At 39.4% G+C, this 18,779-nt stretch overlaps 2 protein-coding genes and 1 long non-coding RNA gene across 3 annotated transcripts; all 3 read left to right on the forward strand.

Moving 5' to 3' along the window:
• The first annotated feature begins 8,266 nt into the window (after positions 1 to 8,266).
• LOC139194693 (uncharacterized mitochondrial protein AtMg00810-like) lies at positions 8,267 to 8,911 on the forward strand. Its single transcript, XM_070819595.1, has one exon. The coding sequence runs from the start codon at positions 8,267 to 8,269 to the stop codon at positions 8,909 to 8,911; it is 645 nt and encodes a 214-aa protein (XP_070675696.1).
• A 3,062-nt stretch (positions 8,912 to 11,973) lies between these two features.
• On the forward strand, positions 11,974 to 12,528 carry LOC139194694 (uncharacterized). The gene has a single exon (XM_070819596.1). It carries the CDS (start codon positions 11,974 to 11,976, stop codon positions 12,526 to 12,528), a length of 555 nt encoding a protein of 184 aa, XP_070675697.1.
• A 932-nt stretch (positions 12,529 to 13,460) lies between these two features.
• LOC139194218 (uncharacterized) lies at positions 13,461 to 14,383 on the forward strand. Its single transcript, XR_011578979.1, has 2 exons — positions 13,461 to 13,914; positions 14,208 to 14,383. It is a non-coding gene; the product is annotated as an uncharacterized lncRNA (long non-coding RNA).
• The last annotated feature ends 4,396 nt before the right edge of the window (positions 14,384 to 18,779 follow it).

Below are 18,779 nucleotides of genomic sequence, written 5' to 3' on the forward strand. Positions count from 1 at the left end.
AGATATGGAGGGAAGCAATTACCTTTTTCATAGCTATTTATTTATTTATTATTTACTTTTTATCTCTTGTAAATATTATATTTAGTATTTGGTTGTTCACTTTTACGTGAATATGTAAGATGTAACTAGTTAGAACACTTTTTATGTAAATCTTAAACTTATAAGTAGCACTATAATGAGAAGGAAATGATAATTTGAATTTCTTCTCTCAATCTATCTCGATTTTATTTTTTATTTCATATTTTATTTCTAATACGCTATCAACATGAGACGCTCTTCATTTCAACATTAAACTAAATGTATAAGAGAATGATATGAGTACTACAAGAGCAAGATTATATATGGCCCTTGAAATTGGCAGAACTCTTCACTTTGGTTCCTGAGATTTAAAATCGATATAACTAGTCCCTGATTTTGTCCATCATCAATCATTTTGGTCATTCCGTGAAAAATCTCTCTTAAAAATAAGGACTAAAGTGACAAAAATACCCTCAATTTAATAAACAATGGGCCAAAATGTTTATTAAATTGAGGGTATTTTTTTCATTTTCGTCATTCCATGAAAAATCTCGGTTACATAAGGAAAAATGATCAAAAATACCCTCAATAGTTTTCAAATCATTTTGGCCCATTTTGTTTATTAAATTGAGGGTAGTTTTGTCATTTTGGTCCTTATTTTTAGAAGAGATTGTTTACGAAATGACCAAAATGATTGATGGTGGATAAACTCAAGAACCACATATATCGATTTCAAATCTTAAGGACCAAAGTGAAGAGTTATGTCAATCTCAAATATTAAAATGCTACTATATTATTGCTACATTCTCTTAAGAGAGTTCATATTTTTATAGAACTATTGAAAGCCATATGAGGCTATTTGTATGCATGTTTTATATTTATGATGGAGTTTAAACTACTCTTAATTTATTTCGAATCTAAGATTTTCTTTTTGTATTTTTTTGTTATTTGTAGGAATATAAAAGGTTGTCAACTTCATAAATTTTTGCACTTTTTCAGGGGCAAGTTATACTCAAGTTCAATTTCTTGAAGACTAAAGTTATATCACTTCAAACTTGTCAATGATGACCAGTCGAATCAAAGCTTACTAACATCAAGAGAGTCAATTGTCTAGCGGAGTTATTCATCAAGGGAAGTCTTCGACAATATGTTGAAATGAAAATATAAGCGTGCTATGCTCTTTTCCTTTCTACTAGATTTTTATCCAACTGAGTTTTTCTTGGCAGAGTTTTAGTAAGGCAACATTATGCGCGTCCACCACCATATTAATGTTTCATAAACGTAGTGCCATATTTTTCTCTTTCGTTTTGGTTTTGTCCCCCTGAAAGCAATAATGTGGTTCAAATTCACTTTTGGTGAGAATCGAACCTAAAACCTTCCACTTACCAGTGAAGATGAATACTACTAGACCGTAATACTAAGTAGCAGGAGTGTTGCAAATATTATATCTATTATCTGGCTGTTCACTTTTGGGTACATATGTAATTAGCTAAAAAAGTTTATGTAAATCCTATGACACACCCCGATCGAGATCAAGGCATGCTGGTCGTCACATGAGAGTGAGGAAGCCATATGCACAGTTCGGAAGCGATAGAGATAAGAAATATACGAATAATCAAAACCAAATTACTAGAGTGCACTACTACTAAACAGGAAGTGATAGGAGTTAGTTACAAACGTAAACACTTCTAATCAGAGCATAGTAAGTCTAGGTGCAGTCCAGTAGGACAAGTACTAGTTATATAGTACCAGGAATGTCCTACTATTATTTAGATAGGTCAGAATTGCCGACGTCCTCAAGCCACTAACACAAGCTTACTTAGAATCTGGAGGGGTGCAAAACAGAAAACGTGAGTGGGCAAAAACAAATGTTTTACAAAATCATTTTCTTTATCAACATATCTAACCCCTCGCTGTAAAACATGTATAATTTTTCCCAGAATCAGAATATAAGCATATACATAATTTATATATATATGAAATCATATCAATTCAATTCATGCTTCACATAATCATATTCAAATATATGTCATGCCAATATATAACAGAGTAAGCAATTCAGGTAAGAATAAATTCATAGAAATATGATATGTTAGCCAAAACCCCTATGGTAGTTTGTACGGCTGAATTCATAGCTCAAAGTTACTCTAGCCGGAGTCACTACAATGACCTATACGACAACATACTGCACATAAGTCGGAACCACTAAAAAGGGGTCTGTACGACAAGCTTGGGTGTAATATAATTATGCTCAATTCTATTCTCTCATAATAGCCGGGCGATAAATCGCTAGTCACCTACGAGTCGAAACCATAAATAAGGTCTGTACGATAAGACTACACTTAAGTTGGATACAATTTGAGCATATAATGCGGGAGGTGACGTAAATAAACAGTCATGTACTTTATATCTCTGGCTAAATCACAATCACCCTAAGTGCAGTTTTATGAGCTCAACATTATTCAATCACATATCACATCATCGTTGATTCACATAACCAAACGTAACTTACCTGAACTTACCTGTGCCTTTACAACACCACATTTATAGATATATGCAACCATGAAATGCATATTCAGAATATAAAAGCATTTGGCATATTATTTCAAAGCATACTTTCCTAAAAATGCATTTCTAGGAAATATATCAAGTATATAAGTATGTACTGAAAACAAAAGCCCACTCACTGCTCACTGGTATGTCGACGGGTCGTAACCCCAGAGTCGCCCGTGTATACGCCCGTCCTCGGGATAAGTCTCACCTATATGCGAATTAACTATAAAAACGTTATTTTAAAGCACATAGACAAAACTAGCTAATAACTTCTCATACATTGCTCAAAATGGGTATATGAATATACCACAGTGATCTACACTACCTCAGGATCATCCCCAAATTTTTAGATAAATTTTTCGAGCTCTCACGAGCCGCCACGCGTCGGTAAGGGCACGGCAAAACGCGCTCCCACGTGCGGCCAAACCTGACGGATTCCCTAACCACGGTTAGGGAATATTCCGTTAAAACTGACTAACGGCGTCAGCATATTCCGTCCAAACAGACGGAATATGCCGTCATCTTATCCGACAAGTCGCTGGTCATCAGAAAACTGGGTAAAACTTTAAAACGTCTATTCTCGCTCGTTTCTTAACCATTTTTCAAGAAATTTGTACCAAAATGAAGCTAGGGACATCCACAATCACGTTATAACAGTTTGACCTAAAAATTGCTACATTTTTCCTAGGGAAAGCTCGATAGTTCGTCTTACCTAGAATAGTTTCGATCTTGGCCCTCCGACATCCATTTCCTTCCAACGAAGTACCCCGAGACTCGTGAGGACCTCCTTAAGCTTCCTGTGAGCTTGAAATTTCCAAAAACACAAGATTTAACGTTTACATGAACAGTACCCCAAATCGGGGTTATGGTTTCAATGTGAAATCAAAGGTTTCCTTACCAGAAATTGATACCTTTGAACTCGTAGGGTCCTCACGAATACAATGGTACCATTTTCTTCCTCGATCAGTGAGGTTTGAGAGGTCCTTGGTGTTCGTCCGTACAAGAAGAAAGAGAGAGAGAGAATCTGAGAGAGGAGAGAGATGAGAGGGTACGGGAGAGAGAAGAGAGAGTGTGTGCGTGTGTCTTAGGATTGGTCAACCACCAAAAATACCATAACTTAATCCTAATTGGTTCCAAACAATTAGGATTTAAGAATATTGACCCAAAACCACACTTAAACCACATTACACAACTAACGTCCAAGGGTATTTTCATCAATTCACGCCGTCGATAAATATATATTTGGGACGGGCTATGACATGCTAAGCCTATAATTAAGCTCTCTAATAAAATGAAATAATACTTTAAATTTCTCTCCCCAATCTCTCTCATCTCTAGCTTTCTCTATCCTTATTCTCTGTTTAATATTTTATTTCTAGCATTATCATTCTTTTTTAATCTTTTTAATCTTTTTAATCTATTGCATTTCTTAGTTTAGAGTCTAATAATTTTTTTAATATTGTATTTCTTAGCTTAGCTATAAGATGCCCTGTCTAATTACATTTTGTAATAAAAGCCAACTTAAACTTGTGATCTTAAATTGATTTTGTAATATAAGATGCTCTATTTAATGATTATAGGGTGTTTTCCTATTTATAGAATTTGAGATACCTCTTTGAAAAATATGTGACTATTATAAAGAGTCAAAAGTTGCAACTTTTCATTTGAATAGATACATCTTTCTACCAAAAGGCATTACTTCTAATTTCCATTCAATTATTGAATTTAATATAATAATAATAATAATGTTAAATTTTCCAACAAACGTGTAGCCGTTGGGCTTCACACGTGAGCCAACATGCTCTGATACCATGAAAAAAGTTAAGGTTTAACCATAAAACCAATTAGCAGTATAGAAAATAGTCCAACCTCTTATAAACTCTTGCAAAGTTTCTCCTCTCACCAATATGAGACTTTTTTACTTTCACATTCTCACATTTTACACAAAATTTCATTTTACCCACTACTCTATTATGTCTCATTTTATCCTATGTGCTTTTATTTGTGTCACTTTACCTCATTCCATCAATTAGGTTGACGCAACTTTAGTTTTTTAAACGAAAGATGCAGCTGGTCTACATTTTTGAAAAAGAAAAAAAAGAATTTTGAAAATGAAAAAAAAGAAAAGAAAAAAAAAGACGGCCTAAATTTCATAAAATGGTAATTTGATGTTTCCATTATTTCCTGATATAATTTAAGCATATTCAAAATATTAAATGATCTTTTATTTTATTTTGTACACATGGCAATGATTTAGCAATGATAACATTAACAAGTAGACCTATAAACGGGTCTAATTCGGTTTGGAAACTTTGATCCATACCCGGATTCATTTATAATTAGGTTAACAGATTCGGCCCTTATTTGGATCATCAAACCTAATTTGTAGGTCCAAATCCGATAAGTATCAATTACGAATTTGACTGAATTCTTATCGAATTTAATTTAAGACCTTAAAAATATTAAAATACATTATTAATTTCATTACATTATTTTACTTTTAATTAGAAACTTCCACGTTGTATAATAAAATCATAAAGTACAAATGTATTTTGAACTAAAAACTCAAATTACTATTACATACAAGTCAATGTTGCAGTCCTATTGAATTAGGAATGTGATTGTGTAAATCCTAGTATATCTAGGAGTATCTTTGTATATTCCGTTTAGTAATTAAATTCCTATTAGAGTTGTAATCCTAATAGGGTTAGGATTTAACATTCTCTACCACCTCATAATTAGATATCTTTCTTCTCTCTTTGTTGCCACCAGCCCCTCTCCTTTTCTGTCCTAAATACACTTCAGTCAAATAGGCCTACAACACGTTATTAGCACACTCTTGTCAGAAGCCAAGTAACTGTAGAATAATGGAAGAGGTTTTCTTCTACAATGTCAAAGGCTTTCAATTATTTTCTGCCAATCAGGTTCTTCTAAAATGAATTAAGATATTTGAAAAAACCTTGAAGCATGAAAACATTCTCCATGATGCATGAACCCCTTATATTTATATTTTCCTTACAATTATATATATTGTATATGTGTTCCGATATTTTGTCAATATATATACTTGTTCATGCAATATGTGTAACATCCAACATCGTCCAGGGGAGTGATCCTTAAATGTATATTCCCATCTCTACCTAGCACAAGGCTTTTTGGGAGCTCACTGGCTTCGGGTTCCGTAAGAACTCCAAAGTTAAGCGAGAAGGAGGCCAGAGCACTCCCAGGATGGGTGACCTACTAGGAAGTTGCTTGTGAGTTCCCAAAAACAAAACCGTGAGGGAATGGTAAGCCCAAAGCGGACAATATCGTGCTACAGTGGTGGAGCGGGCCCAGGAAATGATCCGCCCCGGACCGGGATGTGACAATTTGGTATCAGAGCCTAACCCTGATCGTGATGTGCCGACGAGGACGTCGGGCCCCTAAGGGGGGTGGATTGTAACATCTCACATCATCCAGGGGAGTGATCCTTAAATGTATATTCCTATCTTTACCTAGCACGAGGCTTTTTGGGAGCTCACTGGCTTCGAGTTTCGTAGGAACTCCGAAGTTAAGTGAGAATGAGACCAGAGCACTCCAGGATGGGTGACCTACTGGGAAGTTGCTCGTGAATTCCCAAAAACAAAACTGTGAGGGAATGGTAAGCCTAAAGCGGACAATATCGTGCTACGGTGGTGGAGCGGGCCCGAGAAATGATCTACCCTGGGGCGGGATGTGACAATACGCAATTATGCTATGTGGAATTTGTGAGTCAAAGTATCAAAATTAATTTAGAAGCAATTAATGGTTTTAACCCTAGAATTCGAAGAAAAAAAAATTCTGGGATTTTGCGGCATAAGCTGCAGCTCACCGATGTGCCTCATCACTAGCCTGCATCCCAGCTGCGTAGAGCACCTTGGGATGGCATTGTTTCGATGCCATGGACCACTGAATAGCAGCCCCGTGGGCTTACTACTCCTGCACAGACAACCAGGTTTCGGCCTGGGTTGGGTTTCCCATAGGCCTGAAGCGCCGAGCCCACCAGCAGGTTTGCAGCCTTTCTGGGCCGTCCCTTGCAGCCTAGCCTAACCGGCCAGCAAGCCTTTATGCATGCTGGGCCTTTGGTTATGTGAACCAATTTGCCAGTATCAGCCTGGGGCCATGCAATATTGCACGCATCTATGTTAGTCCGCCTAAAGACCACTGCTACCCAACCTCATTCACCATTACAGTTGGTTATTGTTCACGAGCCTGACGTCTCACATTTACGTGTGTTTGGGTGCGCAGTTTATGTGCAAATAGCGTCGCCATTACATACCAAAATGGGTCCTCAGAGAAAAATAGGAATCTATATCGGTTATGATTTGCCATTAATTATTCGCTACTTAAAGCCATTGATAGGAGATCTCTTTACCACACGTTTTACGGATTGTCACTTTGATGAGACAGTCTTCCCTTTGTTAAGGGGAGATAAGATCACTAACATTCCTGTAGAACGCCTCAAATTGTCGTGGATTACTCCTACTATGTCTCATTTAGATCCCCGCACCCCTTAGTCTGAAACTAAAGTGCAACGTATTCTAGCTCTTTAGAGCATCGCTCAAAGCATGCCAGATGTTTTTAGTGATTTAGCAAAGGTGACGAGATCATATATACCCGCTGCAAACACACCTGCAAGGATGGACGTACTTAACATACGTCGTAACACCGCCTTAGAAGGCCGGACCGTCTCCAAGGGTGGGGCGGTCGCACCTCCCTGCGGCCTGGTACACTGGCGACTAGGCAATCACTTGCTCCTACCATGAAGTGTGGCAGACCCCTTGGTTCAAAGGATTCACAACCCTGGAAGAGGAAAACGGCACAAACTAGTGACCCTAATTTGAATCTGACCATTTTTTACTCATATGTTCCAACGTATGAGGTTATTCTAGATTACAGCGATGTCTTAGATGAGACATAACGACCTCCCTAGAATCGCGAGATTTTGGTCCATTACATAGTATTGGATAAGGTTTAGAATCAAATGAAATGATTGTCAATTATGCATTCGAGTATACCGTTGCTTCCGACATCATGCTTAGTGATGACATTGAACCACGTTCCATTTTATGAATGTCGACGTAGAACGGATTGGTCAAACTGGAAATAAGCAATTCAGGTCGAACTCGATTTACTCGCAAAACGCAAGGTGTTTTGGCCTGTAGCTCCTACTCCACCACATGTGAAGCCTGTGGCCTACAAGTGGATTTTCGTGAGGAAACATAATGAGAAGAATGAAATAGTACGATACAAAGCATGACTCGTAGCGCAAGGCTTCTCTCAACGCCCTGGGACTGATTATGAGGAGACGTATTCCCACATAATAGACGTCATAACGTTCCGCTACCTTATCAATTTGGTAGTTTTTGAAAAATTGAATATGCAGCTTATGGACATGGTAACCGAATATCTCTATGGGGATTTAGATATGGAAATGTACATGAAAGTTCCAGAATGACTTCCATTGACTGGTTCAAATAGTTCTAGACCACGGAACACTCTCTCGATTAGATTGAGAATATCACTCTATGGATTGAAACAATCTGGGCGGATGTGGTATAACTGTCTAAGTGAATATTTGATAAGTCAGGGTTATGTGAACAACGAATTATGCCCATGCGTGTTCATAAAGAAGTCACATTCTAGATTTGCGATCATTGCAGTTTATGTCAACAACATGAACCTCATTGGAACTCCTGCAGACCTTGAGGAAATTGCCGCTTACTTGAAATCGAAATTTGAGATGAAAGATCTTGGGAAAACTCGATATTGTCTCGGCTTGGAGATTGAGCATTGTTTGGATGGAATCCTAGTACATCAATCGAACTACACCCAAAATGTGTTACGACATTTTAATGAGGATAAAGTGAAACCTTCGAGTACTCATATGGTTGTTTGGACTCTAAATGCTAAACGAGATCCCTTCCGTCCCAATGAGGATGAGGAAGAGATTTTGGGGGCTAAAGTTTCATACCTATGTGCAATTGGTGCTTTATTGTACTTGGCTCAATGGCCTAGACCCAACATCTCCTTCATTGTTAATCTTTTGGCTAGATACAACAATGCGCCTACAAGTAGACACTGGAATGGTGTTAAAGATATTTTTCGCTACCTTAAAGGTACGATGGATTTGGGCTTGTTCTACACCCATGAATCCTCGAGAGGAACCGCCACCCCCTTGGTCCTTGAGTTGATTCTCGCCTCGTTGGTTACACATATGCTAATTATCTGTCTGACCCACATAGGGCACATTCTCAAATGGGTTATGTCTTTACCGTTGGAGATACCGCTATATCTTAGAAGTTTACCAAGCAAACGCTAGTTGCGACTTCTTCGAACCATGCTAAGATTCTCGCCCTACATGAAGCATTGCGTGAGTGCTTTTGGTTGAGAGTAGTCATGGAACATATTTGCAGCACTAGCGGTCTTACTTCCGTCATTGACCTTTCTACAACGATCTTTGAAGACAATGTAGTATGTATCGAGCAATTAAAGAAGGGGTACATCAAGGGAGACAATACCAAGCACATAGCTTCGAAGTTCTTTTATTCTCACCAGCAACAACAGCATCAGAACATTGAGTCAAGCAAATTCGTTCCCAAGACAACTTGGTTGATCTCTTCACCAAGTCATTGCCCAAGTATACTTTTTAGAAGCTCGTCCAAGGAATCAGTATGCATAAATTATCTGAGTTGAATTGCTTGTAGTTTTCTTATTTGGAAGTTATGTCTAACTCAGGGAAGTATCCTGATGCATACTCATTTGATCTTAATCTACTATTTTTCCTACGATTAGGAGCATTTTTCCCACTGGATTTTTTTCTACCTAACGAGGTTTTAACGAGGCACCCATCCTAGGATGACCATACTCCGTTGAGTTCACTATTTTCGTCCTGTTTGACTTTTGTTTTAGACATTATGCATATTACTCACTTTTCTCCTTAGTTTATGGGTTTTCACCTGCCTTAGGTTTTACCATAGCGAGGTTTTGTGAGTTTTACTACCAATGCATACTTTTTTTTTTAAATTTGAGACTCGCATTCACCAGTTGCGCCGACAACTTCATCAACTGTTCTACCTTATCTGCTGAAGATTTGATGCGATGTCCTGTTTGAGTATTTACACACTCAAGGGGGAGTGTTGTAGTCCTATTGGATAAGGAATGTGATTGTGTAAATCCTAGTGTATTTAGGAGTATTTTTGTATATTCCCTTTAGTAGTTAAATTTCTATTAGAGTTGTAATCCTAATAGAGTAATGATTTAACCTTCCCTACAACAATAAATAAAGGCACAATGGGATGATACAACACACACCTCAGAATTACATCTCTTTCTTCTCTCTGTTGCCACCGGCCTCTCTCCATCTCTATCCTAAATATAGTTAAGTCAAATAGACCTACAAAAATAACATATAATTTTTGTGAACATTCCTAGTTTAAGTATGATTGTGTAAATCCTAGATTAGATTTGATTCTAGTTATCCTTTCCTATTACAACTTGTATTACTTAGAGAAGAAGGAATATCTTCTCTCCCTTTACTACTATAAATAAAGGCACAATGTAGGAGGGATAACAACACACATTCCCCTACAATTCTACAAACAAATATCTCTCTTCCCTCTCCTGTGCCGCCGGCCCCTCTCTCTTTGTTAGATAAAAATATACCACAACACGTTATCAGCACGCTCCTACCGCTGCACTTAGGAGTCTGACGTTAGAGAATTTTTTTCTGCATCAAACCAGTTCATCCATATCATCACGCAATCAAGTTCTTTCAAAACAACGGCTTTTAACTCGATATTTTGCAAGCCCTGATAGCATGAACATTCACCATGATACATGACCCAACTTTACGTTTAACGTATTTTAGATTCTACATAAATTGCTAATGCCTCATAACCAAAATTGCTGCAATTATGTGAATTTGATATTTGTCATGAATTGAATCTTACATATGTACATGCATTGAAACTATTATTTGCATATGCATTAAAGTAAATATGTGATTAATTGAATTATATATGCATCTCATTGAATTAATGAAAAAACAAAGAGAAATTTTTTGCGATTGGGACCTAGGGTTCTTTCGAACCCGTGACCACCCTGCAGATGGGGTCCTTCACCCAAAACCGAGAGCATGCAACCCTCTTTCTTCCCAGAAAACCAGTACCCATGATGGGCCACCTCCATGCTTTCCCCGAGCCGAGAACCCATCTTGGCGCTACGACTCCAGGCCCAACATCGAGACCCGACGCCCAGAAGGCGTTGCCACCCATGAAATCGTTGCACAACATGGCCTGCAACCATGCCCAACTACCCCCGACGACCTACAGTTGTCGCCGACGAGTTCTTGTCTACGATTCGATTTTTTTTCTTTTGAAATAACAATTGAAATTCTAGGGTTTTGATATCACGTCGAGATTTCTCCAATCTCCATTCCTAGTTGGTTCCCTGTGCGCCGTCGTGCCATAAACCCCCGGAGGACAGTCGCCTGAAGCGACGCAAATATCCACCCTGTCGCGCTCCGACACCCAGTGTCGCTATGGTGTCCTGGTTCTCCTCGACCTGAGCCCGAGCCCTATGAGGCTCCATCATTCGACTTGCATCAGCGCCCTTTGGGCTTGCTGCTGATCTGCGATGTCACGGCCCAGCCTGTGCAAAAAAAAAAAATATTTGGGTCTGCCTGCAGCAGCCCAACCCCTCTCCCCGTGAGCCTACAGCTCACCCGAGACCCCATAGCCCATTTTTTTAGGCCTAGGTCTCATGGAACAATTTCTTCAAGCCACCCATGGCTTAGTGTTTTCTTTTGGACCCCAAATTTTATTCGTCTAAATCATTTTAGACCTAATGGGTTTTATATTTTTCCACCCACACTTTAATTTGGCCCGAAGTCTAAATAATTAATTCCATTATAATTATACAATACTTTTGCATATACTTATTGCATATTTGTTTGCATATATATTTGCGTTTGCCTGCAGGAATATATGAACATGAAGTTCATAATTACTTTGAAACCTGAAGTTTCTTATAAACATACCTTGTTTGAAAACCTGAAGTTTTCACTTAAACATATCACCCATGAAAACCCGAAGTTTTTCATGCAAAATTAAACCAATACATGTCTATTAGAACCTGTATGTTCTACTCCTATATGAATGGATTTATTTTTCTCCATTACACTAACCACATATTGTCCATCTATTTTGTGATAGGAACATGTCGAATTTAAACAAACTCGACTTCACCGCATTGGAGGTCTCTGGAAGGAACTACCTCAAGTGGGTTCAAGATGTGAAGCTCCACCTCACTGCAAAGAACTTGCGTCCTACTATTGAAGAAGCAACAGATAAACCTGTTGGCGAAGCTGAAAAAGCCACTGCTATGATCTTCATCCGAAGACATATCCATGACGCTTTGCAAACTGAGTACCTTACTAAGGAGGATTCACGTGCATTATGGGTCGCTTTGGTTGATCGTTTTGATCACCAAAAGGACATATTCTTGCCTGAAGCAAGACACGACTGGCAGCACTTGCACTTCCAAGACTTTAAGTTTGTGAATGACTATAATTCTGAATTTTTTCGAATCCGATCACTTCTCAAGTTTTGCAATGAAACCTTGACTAAAGAGGATCTCTTAGAGAAGACCTACTCGACCTTCTCTGCCTCTAATATTGTCCTGCAGCAACAATATAGAGCTCAGAAGTTCACCAAGTTCTCGAACTTGATCTCTGTTTTACTTCTTGCTGAAAAGCAGAACCAGCTATTGATGAAGAATCATCAAGCTCGACCTACTAAGGCTACTGCTGTGCCTGAAGCACATTATAGCACTAATCAGCACCCAACACGCCAAAAGAGGCATGGTAAAGGCGGCCAAAAGCCATCCCACAAAGGTCAACAGAGCCAAGGACCATCCAAGGGAGGAAACAAAGCCTAGAAGCGCCCAAATCTCGCTCCCAAGGCCCCGAACTTCAAGAATAAGGGCAAAGCACCCACAACCATGGATGATGATATGTGCTATCGTTGTGGTTCAAATGACCATTGGTCCCGTGTTTGTCGAGCTCCCAAAAAGGTTGTAAATGAATATCATTCTCGTCGTAAGAAGTTTGAATCAAACTTCATGCAAGTGGACGAACCAGAGACTACAAAAATGGAGGTTTCTGACTTTCAGGAGGATACAACTCCTATGGAAGATTAGAATCTTAGACATAGACTTATTTTTTAGTTAAAATAAGACCATTAGGGCTGAATTCCACCTAGTGGCCGAACCCCCCTTGTTTTTGGTTGATTTTGAACAATTTTCCTTTATGTTTTTGGATTATTAGTTGGCGATTTGTTTTGGATATTAAGTTTTAATCCTTGAATAAATGAAATTATTTTGAATTGATATTTGTTTTTATAAACTTTTATGCATGTGACCGATTCAAATTAATTTTTCATTCTAGGTATGACTAGTGGGAAAGTTAGTTGTCTGGCAGATAGTGCAACCACGCACACTGTTTTGAGTAGGGGTGGGTTGGAAAAACCGAAAACCGAAAAAAACCGAACCAAAAAAAAAATCGAACCGAATCTGTTGAATCGAACCGAACCAAATTTAGTTGGTTCGGTTTCGATTTTTGAGGTATGAAAACCGGACCGGACCAAACCAAACCGAACCGAACCGAAATATGAAAATAAAATATAAATACTCAAAACCTGCTGGAGTGGAGATTCGAACCCCTTCCGTCCAGGTTGGGGATAGCTTCCTTCAAACCAACTTGACTGTGGGCTTTGTATTGCTATAATTGTACCAGTATAATATTTATAGGCATTCTAATCTTAATGTTTTATAAAATTTATAAAGTTCACAAACCCTAGCCGTCATTCATTTTCATTCTCAAATCTCTCTTCTCTCTTTCTCTCATCCCCTGCGCTTCCTCATTCTCTCTCTCCCTCCTTCTTCTCTTCCTCCCTTCAACTCTCCTTCCTCTCTTCCTCTCTTCCTCTCTCCAACCTGCCAAGTCCATGGTTGTAACATGGATCTTACTTTTTTAAAGGATTACCACAGGAGGAGTAGGGTTTGTGATGAATTTATTTGACAATCCCCATTTTTTCCCTCTCCAAATCTTACGCCTCTTGTCTCTCTACTCCTCGTCTGATAGACTCTCTCTGTGGACTCTCACCTATAACAACAACAACTTCTTCACTCCTTTCTAATATTCCTTTCTTTCTCCATAAACTTTCGATCTTTGCTTTTCAAATACAAGCCAAATAGTTTTTTACTCTAGATTCATATGGAGGTCGCACCAGACATCCATCTTTGTTCCTCCGGATTTCTTTAACAGTAAGTATTCAATTTTTCTTTTTTTTTTCTTTTTCTTGTTTAATTCTTTGAGTGCTGAAAAATGAAAATGGTAGTTTTTATTTTATGTTTTGATTAATAGTTTTTATTTCTTTGGTTTGTTGACTATGCTATTTGAATTTATTTGTTGACTATGCTTTGTGAATTTTTGAAGAAAAATTGGCTGATGTTATTCTTGGATTTGTCTTTGTGGAGCCCTATGTAGTAAAGATCTTTGGTTTTTGGATCTTTATTTTTATTAAACCTTTGGATCTCGTTTGTTTGGCTGTGTTCAGACAGGTGCTCGTGGCCGGATGTTACAATCGGCGAGGCGTCGGTTGGTTGGTGGCGAGGGTTTGTGCTAGTAGGGATGCTCGGCGGCGGGTGCTGCAGTAGAAGCCTAGGTTTTCTTTTGTTGTATTTTATGGCTTGGGCCTTTACTGTTTGTTGGAACTATTGGGCTAGTATGGCAGGGTCTCTTTTGGGCTAGTTTACTAATATCCAGATCTAAAATAATAATAATAATAATAATGAAAAAAACCGAACCGGACCGAAATCAAACCGAAAAAAACCGGAACCAAAAAAAACCGAATCGAAAAAAACCAAAAAAAATTTGAACCAAATCGAACTGAACTGAAATTTCGGTTCGGTTTCGGTTTTGACAAAAAACCGAACCGTTTCGAACCGAACCCAACCCTAGTTTTGAGTGAACGCATCTATTTCACTAACTTCATACCTAAGAATGCACCTCTGACAACCCTCTCAGGCCCATCAAACTTGATAGAAGGATACGGTAAGGCACGTATATTGTTGTCCAATGGTACAATCTTGACCATTGCTGAGGCACTCTATTCTCCACATTCCGAAAGAACGTTACTCAGTTTCAAGGACATTACAGATAACAATTATCACGCTAAAACCCACGTAGAAAACGGAGTTGAATTTCTGTGCATAACTTCCTACGAATATGGCCTAAAGCGTATTCTAGAGAAGATGGAGCGTATCCCGAATGGTCTGTATACTACCACCATACGCCACATAGAATGCCACTATGTGGCCGGCCCTACCACAAGGATCGCGCAAGAAATTACACTTTGGCATGATCGTTTGGGACATCCTGGACGAATAGCGATGCACCGTATCCTTAAATCTTCACACGGGCATCCACTAACCCAAAGCTTAGGTTCGATCCATGAAATTGCATGTCAAACATGTTCTATGGGAAAGCTTATTACTAAGCCTTCTATGACAAGATTCGTTCGAATCCTCCTATTTGTCTACAACGGATTCAGGGGGACATTTGTGGACCGATTCAACCTCCCTGCGGACCATTTAGATATTTTATGGTTTTGGTTGACGCTTCCACACGTTGGTCACACGTGTGCTTGTTGTCCATAAGGAATGCTGCATTCTCCAAACTGTTGGCCTGGCAGAGGCATTCATTAAGCACTTATAAATGATTGCTCGATCGTTGGTCATACGTACCAAGCTCCCGATCGCTGTTTGGGGCCATGCAATATTGCACGCAACAAAGTTGGTTCGCCTGAGGCCTGTTGCGACACAACCATTTATTGCCCTTCAGTTGGTCACTGGATGAGAACCCGACATATCGCATATGCGCGTCTTTGGTTATGCGGTATATGTGCCGATCTTGCTGCCCTTACTTAAAAAAATGGGGCCTCAGTGAAGGATGGGAATCTATGTCGGATATGATTCTCCTTCGATTATTCATTACTTAGAACCTTTGAAGGCGATCTGTTTACCACTCGTTTCGTGGATTGTCACTTCTATGAGACAGTCTTTTCGTCGTTAGGGGGACATAAAAACGTCAACGTTCCTAATGAACGACGCGAATTATCATGGACGACTCCCACTTTGTCTCATTTAGATCCCTGCACCACTCAGTCCGAAGCTGAAGTGCAGCGCATATTAGATCTCCAGAGCATAGCTCAGAGCATGCCAAATGCTTTCACTAATCTAGCGCGCGTGAGAAGATCACATATTCCAGCTGCGAATACTCCTGCAAAGATGGATGTACCAAATGCATGACGAACTGCCCCTCTGGAAGCCTGGGACGCCAATTCTGGTGATCCACGTACATTAACGGCTAGCCAATCATCTGCCTCTACATAAAAGCATGGCAGACCACTTGGTTAAAAGGATTCACACCCCCGGAAGAGGAAAACCATGACACAAGGTCCTGAAGAGCCTACCGTGAATCCGACTATCATTTACTCATTCTACCCAACTCATGAGGAAATTCTAGATTACGGAAGCGTCCTTGAAGAGACGAATCATCCTCCCGAGAATCATGAAATTTTGGTCTATTATGCTAGCTTAGATGATGTGTGGCGTAGAAATGAGATGATTGTCGACGATGCATTAGCATTTGCAGTAGCTACTGAGATCATGTTGAGCGATGACATTGAACCGCGTTCCGTTGATGAATGTCGACGTAGAGCTGATTGGTCAAACTGGAAACAAGCAATCCAAGTCGAACTTGATTCACTTGCGAAACGTAAGGTGTTTGGACCTGTAGTTCCTACTCCTCCACATGTGAAGCCTGTTGGCTACAAGTGGGTTTTCGTTCGAAAGCGTAATGAGAAGAACGAGATTGTGCGTTACAAAACTCGTCTTGTAGCACAAGGTTTCTTGCAATGCCCCGGGATTGACTATGACGAAACTTACTCACCCGTTATGGATGTGAATGTGATTACTTTTCGCTACCTTATCAGTTTGGTAGTTTCTGAAAAACTAGATATGCAGCTGATGGACGTAGTAACCGTGTATCTCTATAGGGATCTTGATACGAAAATTTATATGAAAGTTCCGAAGGACTTACATTGACTGGTTCAAATATTTCCAAACCCCGGAACACGCTCTCAATTCGGCTGAGGCGTTCACTCTACAATTTGAAACAATCTGGAAGAATGTGGTATAACCGTCTGAGTGAGTATTTGACTAGTCAGGGATATGTGAACAATGAACTATGCCCTTATGTGTTCATTAAGGAGTCACATTCCGAATTTGCGATTGTTGCAATATATGTCGATGACATGAATCTCATCGGAACTCCTAAAGAGCTCGCGAGAATTGCTTCGCACCTGAAGTCGAAATTTGAGATGAAAGATCTAGGTAAGACTCAATACTGTCTCGGTCTCGAGATAGAGCATTGTTCGGATGGAATCCTAGTACATCAATCGAACTACACCCAGAAGGTGTTGCGCCGTTTTAATGAGGATAAAGCGAAGTCTTTGAGTACTCCTATGGTCGTTCGTACGCTAGATGCAAAACGAGATCCCTTCCATCCGAATAAGGATGATGAAGAGATTTTGGAGCCTAAAGTTCCTTATCTAAGTGCGATAGGCGCTTTATTGTACTTAGCTCAATGTACTAGACCCGACATCTCCTTCTCTGTTAATCTTTTGGCAAGATACAGCAATGCACCAACACACAGACACTGGACTGGCGTGAAAGACATCTTCCGTTACCTTAAGGGTACTACGGATTTGGGCTTGTTTTATCCCTACGAATCCTCGAGTGATGTCGCACCCTATACTCATCGGGTTGATTCTCGCCTTCTTGGTTATGTCGACGCTGGATACTTATCTGATCCGCACAAGGCGCGTTCTCAAACGGGTTATGTCTTTACCATTGGAGGCACCGCAATCTCTTGGAGGTCAACTAAACAGACCTTAGTTGCCACTTCGTCTAACCATGTTGAAATTATCGCCTTACATGAAGCAACTCAGGAATGCTTTTGGTTGAGAGCAATAGTGGGCCATATTCGAAGCTCCTGTGATCTTCATCTCGCCGTTAATGCCCCGACGACGATTTTTTAGGACAACGCAACTTGCATCGAACAGCTCAAGAAGGGTTACATCAAAGGAGACAACACCAAGCACATTGCGCCGAAGTTTTTCTTTACACATCAACAACAAGAGCATCAGAAGATTGAAGTCACACAAATCCGTTCACAAGACAATCTAGCCGACCTCTTCACCAAATCACTGCCGAATGCGACGTTTAAGAAGCTTGTTCATGGAATTGGTATGCTTAAACTTTCTGAGTTGTAACTTTGCTATTTCTCTTTGGAATTATGTCAAACTCGAGGGGAGTATTCTGTAGATGCTTGCTTGATCTTAATGTACTCTTTTTCCCTACGATTAGGAGCATTTTTCCCAATAGGTTTTTGCTACCTAACTAGGTTTTAACGAGGCACCCACCTTGGGCTGGTCATATCCTTGATGACGTCTTGTAGACGTTTCTTTTGACTTTGCATTTCTCATACATTTTTCCTTAGACTATGGATTTTGTCCCTACTCAAGTTTTTGCCATAGCCTTAAGGTTTTTTAGTGAGACTTACTACTTATGCAAGTTCCTACCTTATTGAGAATAAGCGTTGTTCCTTGGAATCAGTGTCGACGAGTCGACTTCCTCAACTTCTGCATGATGCTGAATCTACCTTGAGTATTTACACACTCAAAGGGGAGTGTTGTGAACATTCCTAGTTTAAGTATGATTGTGTAAATCCTAGATTAGATTTGATCCTAGTTATCCTTTCCTATTACAACTTGTATTACTTGGAGAAGAAGGAATATCTTCTCTCCCTTTACTACTATAAATAAAGACACAATGTAGAAGGGATAACAACACACATTCCCCTACAATTCTACAAACACATCTCTCTTCCCTCTCTCTTGTGCCACCGGCCCCTCTCCCTTTGTCAGATAAAAATAGACCACAACAAAAATTTATATATTAGGTCATATTAAGTTGGATCAAATCAACCTTGAACCATATCCATATTCATTTTAACTTGGATTATCGAATTCGAATAATCGGATTAAAAGTCTCAATTCGTACCC

Source organism: Malus domestica, chromosome 03 (genome assembly GCF_042453785.1).
Source record: "Malus domestica chromosome 03, GDT2T_hap1".
Lineage (NCBI taxonomy): Eukaryota > Viridiplantae > Streptophyta > Magnoliopsida > Rosales > Rosaceae > Malus > Malus domestica.

Excerpts from the sequence above, each read along its gene's own strand:
- LOC139194693 (XM_070819595.1), top strand. The coding sequence starts at position 8,267 with ATGAACCTCATTGGAACTCCTGCAGACCTTGAGGAAATTGCCGCTTAC.
- LOC139194694 (XM_070819596.1), top strand. The coding sequence starts at position 11,974 with ATGATCTTCATCCGAAGACATATCCATGACGCTTTGCAAACTGAGTAC.